Source organism: Orcinus orca, chromosome 6 (genome assembly GCF_937001465.1).
Source record: "Orcinus orca chromosome 6, mOrcOrc1.1, whole genome shotgun sequence".
NCBI lineage: Eukaryota > Metazoa > Chordata > Mammalia > Artiodactyla > Delphinidae > Orcinus > Orcinus orca.
Window position 1 is genome coordinate 12,952,787 of NC_064564.1, and position 13,928 is coordinate 12,966,714.

Here is a 13,928-nt window from a genome sequence, read left to right on the forward strand (position 1 = left end):
GTCTTTAAAACCTATTAACTTGCAATATCTATTCTAAGTCAAGGAAAACTTCAGAGTAAATGCCACGTGTAATCATAAATTTTGTATCAGTAAGTTTTGAACAAATTTAATTTTACCTTAGTTGGGATTTTTGTCTTCCTTTTCTTTTTTTTTTTTTTGTCTGCACTTGCTGATAGCTCTGATTTTTCTTTTGCTTTGCCACTGACTGCCCCAATTCTTTCCCATTAATACTTCTGAGTATTCCCTAAACTAAGAATTCTTAGATTGATCTAAAGCAGATAATTTTATTTATACTGTGCCTAGCTTAGGAAAATGACTCCTACAGCTACTCTTCCCAAATTCTACTTCAACTGTAAATACCCCCATGCCCAACATCACTGCACTGTGAATTTGGATAAGCAAAAATTATCAACATGGGTCAAATCTTAGCAAAGAAAATTCCACCAGATATCCACAACTAAACAACACAGTGGAATGCCTCTTATGAAATGTATTTTGAAAACTCATACTCTTGGCACTTCCACTTCTGGCAAAAGTGGAATAACAGAGACCAGATTTACCCTCCTACCTGAAACAACCAAAATAACTGGGCAAAATATAAGGAAAGACTGTTTTCAAGACACTGAACATCAGACAACAAAGAACAGAGCTCTCTGGGAGATGGGTGAGTTCAGTGACTGCCCCAATTTACTGTTTTGAGATTTTCCAAGTTATAGTGAAAGGAGAGGAAAACTGGGTGGGGTTGAGAGTCTGAGGAGACCACCTATATTAGGAAAGAAGGAAATTAATGAAGAAAATTTGGGTCTCAAATTAGTGACCTCAGATTCCACTATACTAGAAATAGAACAGCAAGATAAATCCAAAGCAGAGAAAATTAAATAAAGATAAAAAGAAAAAAAATTAATGAAATAAGAGAAGATTCTAGGGAAAAACAATGAAAGCAAAAATGACTCTTTCAAAAGATCAATAAAAGTGATAAAATTCTAGCCAGACTGATCAGGAATAAAGAAAGTCACAATTTACCAATGTCAGAAATGAGAGAGGTTACAATCACTACAGACTCCACAGACATTAAAAAATAATAAGGGAATATTAGGAACAATTTTATGCCAATAAATTCAACAAGGTAAATGATATGGACAAATTCCTCAAGATACAAACTACTAAAGATCATTCAAGAATAAATAACCTGGTTAGAGCTATATCTACTAAATAAACTGAAATTTTCAATAAAATCTTCCCCACAAAGAAAACTCCAGTCCTGGGTGGCTTCACTGATGAATTCTATAAAACATTTAAGGAAAAAATACTATTAAGTCAAGACACACTCTTCCAGAAAACTGAGAAGAGGCAATTACTTCTCAATTCACACCTAAAGTCCAGCATTTCCCAAATACAAAACCCAAAAACATTACAAGAAAACTACAGACAAATATCCCTCATAGACATAGATGTAAAATTCCTAAACAAAACATTAGCAAATTAAATCCAACAATATATAAAAAGGATAATGTATCACGAGCAAATGGGGTTTATCCCCAAAATGCAAGGGTGGTTTAACAAAGTAATTTACCATATTAACAAACTGAAAAAGAAAAACAATATGCTTATCTCGATAGATATAGAAAAAGCATTGACAAAATCCAACAGCTATTCATGATTTTAAAATGAAACAAAACAACCCAACTCGCAGCAAACTAGGAACAGAAGTGAACTTCTTCCACCTGATAAGAGCATTTACAAAAACTAAAAAACTAAAAAACTCTACCACTAATAGCATACTTAATGAGAAAGACTGAATGCTTTCTCACTAAGATCAGGAATAATACAAGGATGTTCCCTCTCACCACTTTTACTCAACATTGTACTGGACTTCCCTGGTGGCGCAGTGGTTAAGAATCTGCCTGCCAATGCAGGGGACATGGGTTTGAGCCCTGGTCCAGGAAGATCCCACATGATGCAGGGCAACTAAGCCCAGGCGCCACAACTACTGAGCCTGCGCTCTAGAGTCCGTGAGCCACAGCTACTGAGCCCGTGCCCCACAACGAAGAGTAGTCCCCACTTGCCGTAACTAGAGAAAGCCCATGCACAGCAACGAAGACGGAACGCAGCCAAAAATAAAATAAATTAAAATTTTTATAAATGATTAATACAAACAAGTAACTGGAAACTGAAATTTGAAAAATATCACTTGAAATAGCATAAAAAATATGAAATACATAGAGGAAATTCTGACAAAAGATGTGAAAGACCTGTGAGTGAAAACTATAAAACATGGCTGAAAGAAATTTGAGACCTAAATAAGATAATGGAGAGAGAGATTTGTTCGTAAGTCAGAAGACTCAATATTATGATATCCTAGGTTAATTCTCATCAAGTTCACTTATCAACAGGTTCACCACAATTCTCACAACAGGCCTTTCTTAAAAAGAAATTGACAAGCTGATTCTAAAATTCATATGGAGGAATTCCCTGGCGGTCCAGTGGTTAGGATGCCATGCTTTCACGGACAAGGGTGCGGGTTCAATCCCTGGTCGGGGAAGATCCTGCAAGCTGCACAGCACAGCCAAAAATAAATAAATAAATAAATATTTTAAAAATTCATATGGAAATGCAAATGACCTCAAATAACCAAAACAACTTGGAATAAGAACAAAATCAGACAGCTAACACTATATAATTTAAAGACTTAATATAAAAATAAAGACTGTGGCAGCAATGGCATCAAATAGATCAATGGAATAGAACAGAAAGTCTAGAAATATATTCACTTATATATGGACAAAGGTGTGCAAAGACAATTCATTGAAGAAAAGGCAGACTTTTGAAGAAATGGTGCTACAACGATCAGATATCTATATGAAAAAAAGAATTTGGATCTATCCATGAAACATATACAAAACTAACTAAAAACAGATCATATATCTAAACCTAAAACTATAAAACTTCTAGAAGAAAACACGGGAGAAAATCTTTGTGACCTTTGGTTAGGCAAAGATTTCTTAGCTATCACAACCCCAGTCTATAAAAGAGCTAATAAACTATATGTCTTCAAATTTTTAAATGCTTGCTCTCTGAAAGACACAGTTAAGGAGAATAAAAAGACAAGCCACAGACTGAGAGAAAACATTTGCAAATCTTATATTTGATAAAAGACTTGTATCAGAATATACTTAGAAAAAAAAACCCTCAAAACTTAACAAGGGAAAGGATTCTGGAAGACAGTGGAATCAGAAGCATTAGGAATCTGTCTTCCCACCTAGATAACAATTGCACTGGCAGAATCTCTTTGCTGTACCTATTTTGGAACTCTGATGTCTATTAAAGGCTTGCAACTTCCAGGGAAAGACTTGGATAATAAATTGCAGTTAATTTTGGATATATTCAGCTCTTAGCAAAATAGCAGCTACCCATTCCCCACCCCCACCCAAGTGACAGGCAGCTGTGTGTATGTTCCTGGAGCAGCTTGCACACAGCTTACAGGAGCCAGGGTGGGCAGAAAGCACCCTGTCCTCCAAATATCAGGGGTCTGTGCTGTGATTGTAGATTGCTGTTTCTGATCACAGAGGTGCAAAGAGGCAGGCAGCCATTGTTGCAATTCCTCCCACTGTTGCAAGCTGCCTCCAGCCCCCAATCAGTGACTTTCAGTGGATTTACAGGGTCAGCTCTCTTCCCACTCCTCTTCATTTTTCACTTTCCCCCTTTCAGGAACCAGACATTAAAGATCAGGACATTTGAAAACAACTGTATATATAGGAAAATTAGGAAGTGACTGTGACTACACATACCCAGGTTCAGAAAAGACGAGAAAGCCTTAAGTTTACACCTCAGGCTGATCCTTGGTATATAGACATCCTACAGCAGTCAAAAAAGCAAAAATAATAAACAAAAGAAACCCCCCAAAACAGCAAACCCTGGGGACGAGGGAGAATCTGTTTTCCAGAGTTACCACATTATTAGATCTAAATGTCCAGTGTTGAGCAAGAAAAAAAAAATCACAAGGCAGAGAAATTATCAGGAAAGCATGGCCCATTCAAAAGGTAAAAAATAAACAGAAACTGTTCCTGAAAAAGACTTGATGGAAGATGATATCTTAGACAAAGACTTTAACAGTCTTAAAGATGCTCAAAGAACTAAAGGAAGGTATGGAGAAAGTCAAGAATATAATGTGTGAACAAAACAGAAATATCAATAAAGAGATAGAAAATGTAAAAAAAGAAAAGAAAAAAGAAATTCTGGAGCTGAAAAGTATAAGAACTGAAGTCAAAAATTCACAAGAGGGATTCAAAAGCAGATTCTCAGAAAGCAGAAGAAAGAATCAGCAAACTTAAAGACAGGACAATGGAAGTTATCAAGTCTGAGAAACAGAAAGAAAAAAAGATTAAAGAAAAGTGACCTGTGAGGTACCAACAAGCAGACCAACACACACACAGTGGGAGTTCCAGAAAGAGAAGAGAGAAAGAAAAGGGCAGAGAGGATATTTGAGAAAATAATGGCTGAAAATTTCCCAAATTTGATGAAAGACATGACTATAAACATCCAAAAACCTCAATGAACTCAAAGTAAGATTAACTCAAAGAGACCCACACCAGGAACTCAAAAACTCTGCAGCTAGAAGACAGTGGGCTGATATATTCAAAGTGCTGAAAGGAAAAACTGTCAACTAAAATCTGATATCCAGCAAAACTGTCCTTCAAAAGTGAGGGAGAAATTAAGACATTCCCAGATAAACAAAAGCTGTGGGAGCTTGTGAGCACTAGACCTGCTCTGCAAGAAATACTCATGGGAATCCTGCAAGCTGAAATGAGAGGACACTAGACAGTAACTTGAAGCTGAATGAAGAAATAAATATCTCAAAAAGGTAAAATAAAAGGCAATTATAAAAGCTAGTATTGGGACTTGCCTGGTAGCGCAGTGGTAAGAATCCGTCTGCCAATACAGGGGACATGGGTTCGAGCCCTGGTCTGGGAAGATCCCACATGCTGCAGAGCAGCTAAGCCCGTGTGCCACAACTACTGAGCCTGTGTTCTAGAGCCTGCGAGCCACAACTACTGAGTCCACGTACCACAACTACTGAAGCCCACACACCTAGAGCCCATGCAACAAAGAGAAGCCACCACAATGAAAAGCCCACACACCGCAATGAAGAGTAGCCCCCACTCGCCACAACTAGAGAAAGCCCACGTGCAGCAACGAATACCCAACACAGCCAAAAATAAATAAAGTTATTTTTTTAAAAAAATCTAGTATTATTGTAACAATGGTTTGGATTTTATTTTCTACATCATTTAAGAGACTAATACATTTAAAAGAATTATTAGATTATGTTTTCAGGCCCAAATACATAAAAATGTAATTTTATGACATCAATGGAAAGCAGTGGGGACAGAGCTATAAAGGAGTAGAGTTTTTGTATGTTTTTGAAGTTAAACTGGTATAAACTCAAATTAGAGTATTATAACTTTAGGATGTTAAATTTAATCCCCATGGTAACCACAAAGAAAACAGCTACAGAATATACACAACAGTAAATGAGAAAAAATTTTAAACATTTCATTACAATAAAATCAACTATGTGCAAAAGAAGACAATAATGAAGGAAATGAGAGACAGAAAAGCTTTAAGGCATATAGAGAACAAACAGCACAATGACACAAGTAAGTCCCTCCTTACCAATAATTACTTTAAATGTAAATGGATTACACTGTCAAAGGATAGACATTGGCAGAATGGATAAAAACATATGATCCGGGCTTCCCTGGTGGCGCAGTGGTTGAGAGTCCGCCTGCTGATGCAGGGGACACGGGTTCGTCCCCTGGCCCAGGAAGATCCCACGTGCTGTGGAGCAGCTAGGCCCGTGAGCCATGGCCGCTGAGCCTGTGCGTCCGGAGCCTGTGCTCTGCAACGGGAGAGGCCACAACGGTGAGAGGCCCGCGTACCACAAACAAACAAAACCATATGATCCAACTATAGTCTGTCTCACAAGAGACTCACTTGAGATCCAAAGACACAAACAAGTTGAAATTGAAGGGATGGAGGAAAAAGATATTCCAAGCAAACAGTAACCAAAAGACAGCAAAGAAGGCTTTACTAGTATTAGACAAAATAGTCTATAAATCAAAAATGGTTATGAGAGACAAAGGACATTATCTATTAATAAAAGGTTCAACACAGCAAGAAGGTGTAACAATTATAAACATTTACACATCCTATGACAATCAAAATATTTGAAGCAAAATCTGACAGAAGTGAAAGGAGAAATAGTTCTACAATAATAGTTGGAGACCAAACAGATATACATATGGAAACAGAGGACTTAATACAATAAACTAACTAGACCTAATAGACATAAACACGCTACCCAACAACAATAGGATACACATTCTTCTCAAGTGCACATGGAACAATTTTCAGGATAGACTGTATGTTAGGCCACAAATCAAGTCTCAACAGATTTAAAAAGACAGATATAGAGACCCCCCTGGCAGTCCAGTGGTTAAGACTCTGAGCTTCCACTGCAGGGGGTATGGGTTAGATCCCTGGTATGGGAACTAAGATCCCACATACCGCTAGGTGCAGCCAAAAAAAAAAAAGATATCATACAAAGTATCTTCTCTGACCGCATGGGATGAAGTTAGAAATCAGTAACAAAAGTAAAATTGAGAAATTCACCAAATTATGGAAATTAATACACTTTTAAACAACCAATGGATCAAAGAAGAAATCACAAGGGAAATTATAAAACACAGACAAAAAAAATGAAAACAAAAACGTGACATTACAAAACTTATGGGGCACAGCAAAAGCTGTATATATTATATATACATATATATAAAACCACCTGATAATATGATAAATCAGTCAAGGATGGGTTGTTAGAGGATGGTTTTAGGAAAACTAGCTTGCTACATGAAGAAAAACAAAGCTGGATTCTTATCACACTTGAAACAAAGGTAGAATCCAAATGAATTAAAGACCTAAAAATGAAGGGTAAAACTATAAAGCTAATATGGAAGAAAAGTAAGAGAATATCCTAGTAATTTTGGGATAAGGAAGGACTTCTTAAGACTTAAAAAGCACAAACCATAAAGTATCAATGAATTTTGTATTAAAATTAGGACTTCTGTTCCACAAAGGGCACCACACAAAAGTTAACAAATGGGTGAGAGATATGGAGAAGATATCTGCAACGTCTAAGCGAAGAATTAATACCTAGAGAGTATATAAGGAACTGGTGCCAAAAAAAAAAAAAATCACCAGATAAAGAAACACCAAGGGGGGCTTCCCTGGTGGCGCAGTGGTTGAGAGTCCGCCTGCCGATGCAGGGGACACGGGTTCATGCCCCGGTCCGGGAAGATCCCACATGCCGCGGAGCGGCTGGGCCCGTGAGCCATGGCCGCTGAGCCTGCGCGTCCGGAGCCTGTGCTCCGCAACGGGAGAGGGTCCGGAGCCTGTGCTCCGCAACGGGAGAGGCCACAACAGTGAGAGGCCCGCGTACCACCAAAAAAAAAAAAAGAAAAAGAAAGAAACACCAAGGAAATTCACAGGCAATCCACAGAAAGGGAAAAAAAATTTTAATATTTTGCTAACAAATCACTGCCCTTCTACAATCCATTTTCTGCCAGCTACCAGAATCATCTTCTAGAAGTCTAGCGATTGCTACTTCCACGCTTTCAACTCTCCAAGGCTTCCCATGAAAACCATCCCAATGGCGTAACAGGCCCTCCACCATCTGGCCCCTGCTTATCCCTCCAACCACGTTTCTGCCATCTCCCTAGTCCCCCGAGCTTCTACCCCGTGCTCACTGCCCTCCTACCACACCTGCCTCTTTGTTCTTCCTCCTACAAGCCAGGCATGGTCCTGTCTCAAGTCTCTGCCTTTGCATTCCCTTTGGCTGGAATGCTCCTTCCTCCAATATTCACACTGCAGGCTTCCTCCCTTCATTAATTCAAATGTCACTTGTCTTCTTGAACTGACTCCAGGCATTCTCTATCCTAACATCTTCCTTTATTTTCCTTCCTGGCATTTATTACCTGACGTTGTTATATATTTATTTGTTGACTATTGTGAATGTCCATCTCCTCCACTAGTACATAAGCTCCTCATCTGTCTTAGTCACCACTGCATCTGCACAGCCCAGACAGAACTCAGCATACAGGAGACACATGGAGGTAACTCTTTTGAAAGCAACAACTCAACAAACTCTGATCTGACCATTAGCTAGCTAGCTCTTTCCATTACATCATGCTGCTTCCCAGGAAAAAGATAAATGTGTACAGTTTGTCATTTCTCCCCTAACAGATTAAAAAGTGCTTATCTTAAATACTTGGTTTAGCCCAACCAGGCCCAGCGTGTAGTGAATGCTAGGTAAATACGATGAAATGAGAGAGTGAAAAGCAACCACAGAAAGAGGTAAGGAAGAAAGAAAAGAGTTGGTGGCATGAAGAAACTCTAATTTGTATTCTACGGCACCACTGACCATTCAGTGGTTAATCCTTTTATTTCCTATGTGCCTATCTGCCCATGCCACGGTTTTGAAGGAGATAAAAATTAACCAAATTTGTGTCCTGGCTCCAAGGAGCTAACATATACGTAACTATCAAAATACAGATTGTAAAATATACTTATGAAAGAGGTATAATTAAAGAGCTATAGGATTTCAAGGTGAGGGGAATTACTTCTCATTGTGGGATTAACAGAAGAACCTGTGAAAGGGGTGGCAGATTGAAATGGTTAAACTGAATATTGATAGATGAGTAACAGCTGAAAACTTTTACACAGGAGAAGGTGATCTCAGGAATCTAATAGGAGCCCTCTGCTTGAAAAAATAAATTTACCACCACTTCACCCGTTTTGTTTACCTTCTACTATTACAAAGTATTTTCTTTTAAGGCATAACCTCTCTAGGAATCTTCTTAATACTGTACCCAAATTATCTTGAGAGGTAATAGAAAAAGCTGTTGTCATTCATTTATACTTTAGTGTTTACTGGATAACCAATTTACCTTCTTCTGGCTAGAGTAAGTACAAAGCCATTGGGGAAATGATAATTCTGACTGCAAAGGAAGTATACCTTTTTGTCTCTGAGGCACTACCCTGGAAAGACAGAGTCTGGGGTGCAAAATAAGAGGTTAATTAATTAATACCTTTGTTGAAGAGCCTACTCTGTCCTTTCCAAAAGCCAAACAGAGTAAAAATAAATAAAAGACATTATAATCTCCCATAATGGGAAGTCTTAAATTGATGACCCAGAAGGTAAGAAATAAGGAGAAATATGATAAACTGAACATTTCTGAGAGGAGGGGAAAAGGTTTTATGGAATTTAGACACTACATACTAAAGTCTACATACTCGAAAGTGGCAAGTAAAGACTCTACTTAAATCACATTCAATCACAATTTCATGAACCCTGATGGACAATTAACATTCAGGGAATATGACGGTGCAAGGAAAAGAAATTTTAAAAGAAAACGTTGCATATCCCCCCACATGGTGTTATGTACCAAAAATGATAATCACGATAACAACCACGTGATAACCCAGCCAAACTGAATGGAAACCAGGGATCTCATTTGGATGGTTTTCTGCTTTCTAAAACTCAAATCCTCAATCTAGGCCAGAGGGGGCTCGATCTGCTGGCTGGTTGGGCGATGGGACGCGTTTCCGCAGACCTGCACCTGAGGACCCCAGGTTCCCCGCGGAATAGGGGGTGGGACAGGCACTCACCGCTTGTCGATGGCGTCGATGTTTGAATGGAGGAGCCACAGCTCCTCCGTGTTGTCCTGCCGGGAGGACAGGATCAGGTGGTGGCCAGTAAGACACAAGGTCCCCTCGACGGCCGGGTAGAAAGGCCGGTGCAGCACCACATTGTCCACCCGTGGGGTCTTAATCAGCTCCGCAAACTCCATGTTCCCCAGCGGCCGGAGCCAGGGGACTGCCGAGTCCCGGAGGGGCAAGACGGTTACGCCGCCGCTGGGCTGAAGGGAATGCCCAGGCGCTGGGCAGGCAGAAGGGGCAGGGACGCGGGCGGGGAGGTCGTGCCCCGCCCCAGGCTGGGGTGGGCGCGGCGAGGCCTGTGGCCACCGTCACAGGCCCCGGGAAAGCCGGGGCTGGACCGGGGCTGGGCCAGGCTGGGCGTCGCTCCCTCACCGCTCTGTTCCCCCAGGCCCAGGACTCGGGCAGAGAGAACGCTCCGCGACAGGCCCAGCCGCCACCGCCGCCAGCTGAGGACCCGGCCTCGGGGCGGGCAGGCTGAGGGGACAAGAAGGAGGCCGACCCAGGGCCACTTTCCACGTCCGAGACGCTACGGACTCCTCGCTGAAGTAGCTACTCGCAGCCGGAGCTTAAAGCAACTCCGGGCGGAAGCGGCGGGCTCGAAACTCGGAAGACAGGGGAGTCCGATCCGGAAGTCGGTCCCCGCCTAGGTCCGATGAGAATGCTTCCGGAAACACAGCAGGAATCGAAGATTTGTGTTCCTAGCAGGAAAAAGCTCTACCTGCAAGCCAACCGCCGCACCCGCCACCCTTACAAACATTCCGTTTGAGAAAAGGCTAGGGAAAAAGGGACGACGAGAAGACGTCCCTGACCTGCCTCCCTCCACTTGAGCAGTAATCCCTCTTCAGAGCGTGGGGCTGCCGTAAATTTTGGCGATTTTCATCCACTGGCCGTGAAGAGATGACTCATGGGATTGAGGCGGTGATTGTGACCACACAGAAGCGCCAGGTGTAAGGGAGGGGCACGGCCGGACGCCGCAGACGCCCAGAGGGCGAGCGCCAAGGTGCTGTGACCTGGAACAAGAAAGAGGAAAAGCATACAAACATCTATGAAAGGGACCTAGGTAGAAATACGTACAGTGCACCGAAGAGGAAGTGACCAATCCTATGCTTTGCGGAAACTCAAGTGACGCGCTAAAACACAGTGTATGTAGCAGAACGGGCTTCAGTCTAGGTCTATGAAATTCAAGGAATTGGGCCTTGGTCACCACCGCACAGCCTTCCCATTAAATACAATCCAACTGAACTACTTCCAGACACCTTAACTATGCCAGAAATTTACCTGGTGTCTCCCTCCCCTTTTAAACTAACATTTTCATACTAAAATAGGGCATTAGAGGGGAAATATGCAAGGGTTTAAGACCCGGTCTACTGTTACTTCATTAACCTTTGAAATCTTCACCATCTAGAACCTAAGAACAGCGAGTTGGCTTAAGTCTCAGAATAAAGACAAAATAAATTGCCTGAATTCTCATCAGATCACCCAACACGTGTCCCTGCTTCTGTCCTTGTCCTTCCTAAAACGTTCTCTTTCTTAAAACAAACCCCTTTATGAGATTGTTACAGCTGAGAGCCCAGTTTTATGTTGATTGTCTACAATAGAAAAACAAGAACCATCAGAGAAGAAAGAATGAGCGGAAACGATTTATAAAGTTTTGTTTTTAATTTTGGAATTTTTTTTTTTTTTTTTTTTTTTTTTTTTTAGCGGTACGCGGGCCTCTCACTGCAGTGGCTTCTCCTGTTGCGGAGTACAGGCTCCGGACGCGCAGGCTCAGCGGCCATGGCTCACGGGCCCAGCCGCTCCGCCCTGACCGGGGCACGAACCCACGTCCCCTGCATCGGCAGGCAGACTCTCAACCACTGCGCCACCAGGAAAGCCCTAATTTTGGAATTTTTGTTGTCCTTCCACCATGTGGTTCATTATAACAATTACCAATTGTGTAGGGGAGAATTGACTTCTAGAATGAAGAATTAGGGAATGTTTTATGGAGAAGGTATCATTTGAGAGGAGGACCTTGAAGGATGAGTTAAGATTTACACCCTGAATGAAGTTTAGCCTAGGTAGCTGTCCAGTTTAATGATGTCTTCTAAAGGTAGAGAAAAAATTCTTCAGAAATGTCATGACCTTTTTCTTTTAATTTTCCTGGAAAAAAAAAAAGCCTATGAAAAGACCATTGTGTCATTACATTTTTAAATGGCTAATATTCCATAAAGGCATAAACTCTTTTTGCCAATGAGAAAAAAACTGTCAATATCATGTTGGGTTGTTATAATGAAATGCCAGAAACTATTAGAAAATTGCATCTTCTCTGGATTGAAACTCCAAGCATAGAAAGCCCTTGAGATCTGAAGAAAACATACATTCGATAGTAAAGAAAGAAAGGAGGTGGGCAGCAACAATAGCTTAACTTACCACATGAACAGTAGATGGCAGTAGAGTTCAACAGTAAGGGGATAGGCTTTCATTCTATTAAAATAATTAAGTGAAGCTGTAGTCAAACAAGTTATTACCCCAGCTGCCCGGATATAAGGGTCTCAGAGGATTCTGATAAACCAAATAAGATGATGTCATTTATAATGTATATAAAACACTCAACACCTGACAGATATTGTCATCATTTCATGTGTAATAAATGGCACTGACGTGTAAACATCTAGATGTTATTCTATCAACTAGTCAACTAGCATGTATTAACTGCCTACCTGGTCATCGCCACTGTGGGGAATGGAAACAATAGATCTGACACGGCCCTTGCCCGCAAAGAGTAATAGCTAATTTGGGGAGGCCAACACACCCCACATAAGGAATGAATAAAATAAGAGAGTAAGTGCTAAATTATGAAGTACAGATTTACGTTCCTGGTTTTGTGTTTCTCCATTAGGCCTTGAGGAGTTAGTAGAAATGAAGGTATTTTGAAAACAGTAGGTCAACGATTGCCAAAAGTTGCAGGAGCATCTCAGGTGGAGAAGATAGTGCCTCTGTGTGCCATTGATGAGCAGCTATTCTCCATGTGCTTTGTAATTATGTGTTGACTGTAGGCAGCTGAGACGAACTGATAACCTTGTGCTGTGCCTTTCTTGTGTTCTCCACCCCCTTCATCCTCCATGCAAATCAATCACTAAACTGTTGATCATATCTTCTAACAGCTCTTGAATTCCTCCACTTCTCTCCATCCCCAGGGCCACTGCCATAGCTTGTACCATCATTTCTCACTGTACTGTTACTTGAGAGGAGAAGCCTCTCAGTTGGTCACCTTTCTTCTAGAGAGGTTCTCCTCCAACCCACTTTCCACTTGGCAGTTAAAGCCCTCTTTGCTGCTCCAAATTGCTTTTTTCTTCTCTTAACTTGTAAGTCCCTTTGTGATTTAGCCCCTTTGTGATCAGCATCCTAGACCTCATCTCTCCTACTTCTCTCTACTCAACACAACAGTCCCCAACCCCCATTTTCATGCCAACCATCCTTAAAGAGCTTGCTGTATCCTTTTGAGATTTTACACCCATTTAGAACCTTGCTACCAAGTGGAAGTGTAGAACAGGCACCAGCATCATCAGCATTCCCTGGGAACTTCATTAGAAATGTTCTGTTCCAGAGCTACTGAATCAGAATCTGCACTTTAACAAGACTCCTAGACGATTTTTGTGCACATGAAATCTGACTGTTCTTTCTGCCTGGTATATACTCATCTCACTCCCAGTACCTTGTCTCTGACCTGCTAATGCCTATCATCCTTCAGATTTCATCTCAGATGTCACTACTTCTGGGAAGCCTTCTCTGACTTCCCCTCCAAAACTATGGGCTCCATGTTATAAATGTTCCACAGCACTATGTAATAATAATAGTAATAACAGTTCACATTTTTGCGTGTTTACTCTGTGTCCCAGACATTGTGATAAGTGCTTTACAAGCATTGGCTCATGGAGTCCTTCCACAATTCTTTGAGGTTGGTTAGTATTCTCCTTTTACTGATGAGGAAACTGGGGCCCACAGACCTTAATAATGTTTCCAAGGTCAGACAGCAATAAGTGGCGGAAGCAGGATTCGGAATCAAGGAGTCAAGTGCAGACTCTGTGCTCTTCATCACCGTGCTACATGGCCACCCAGGAGATCTGAGCCCACCTTGGTCACTCTCTCTGATTTCCCCTCTTCAGCTGTCT

At 41.2% G+C, this 13,928-nt stretch overlaps 1 protein-coding gene across 1 annotated transcript in view; it reads right to left on the reverse strand.

The window, feature by feature from the left end:
• Positions 1–11,263, reverse strand: part of MTMR9 (myotubularin related protein 9) — a 94,067-nt gene extending 82,804 nt beyond the window's left edge. Inside the window, exon 1 of the mRNA XM_004270720.3 lies at positions 9,727–11,263. Within this exon, the coding sequence (XP_004270768.2) occupies positions 9,727–9,908 (182 nt within the window). The 5' untranslated portion in view covers positions 9,909–11,263. The remainder of the gene's footprint in view (positions 1–9,726) is intronic.
• Between the last annotated feature and the right edge of the window lie 2,665 nt (positions 11,264–13,928).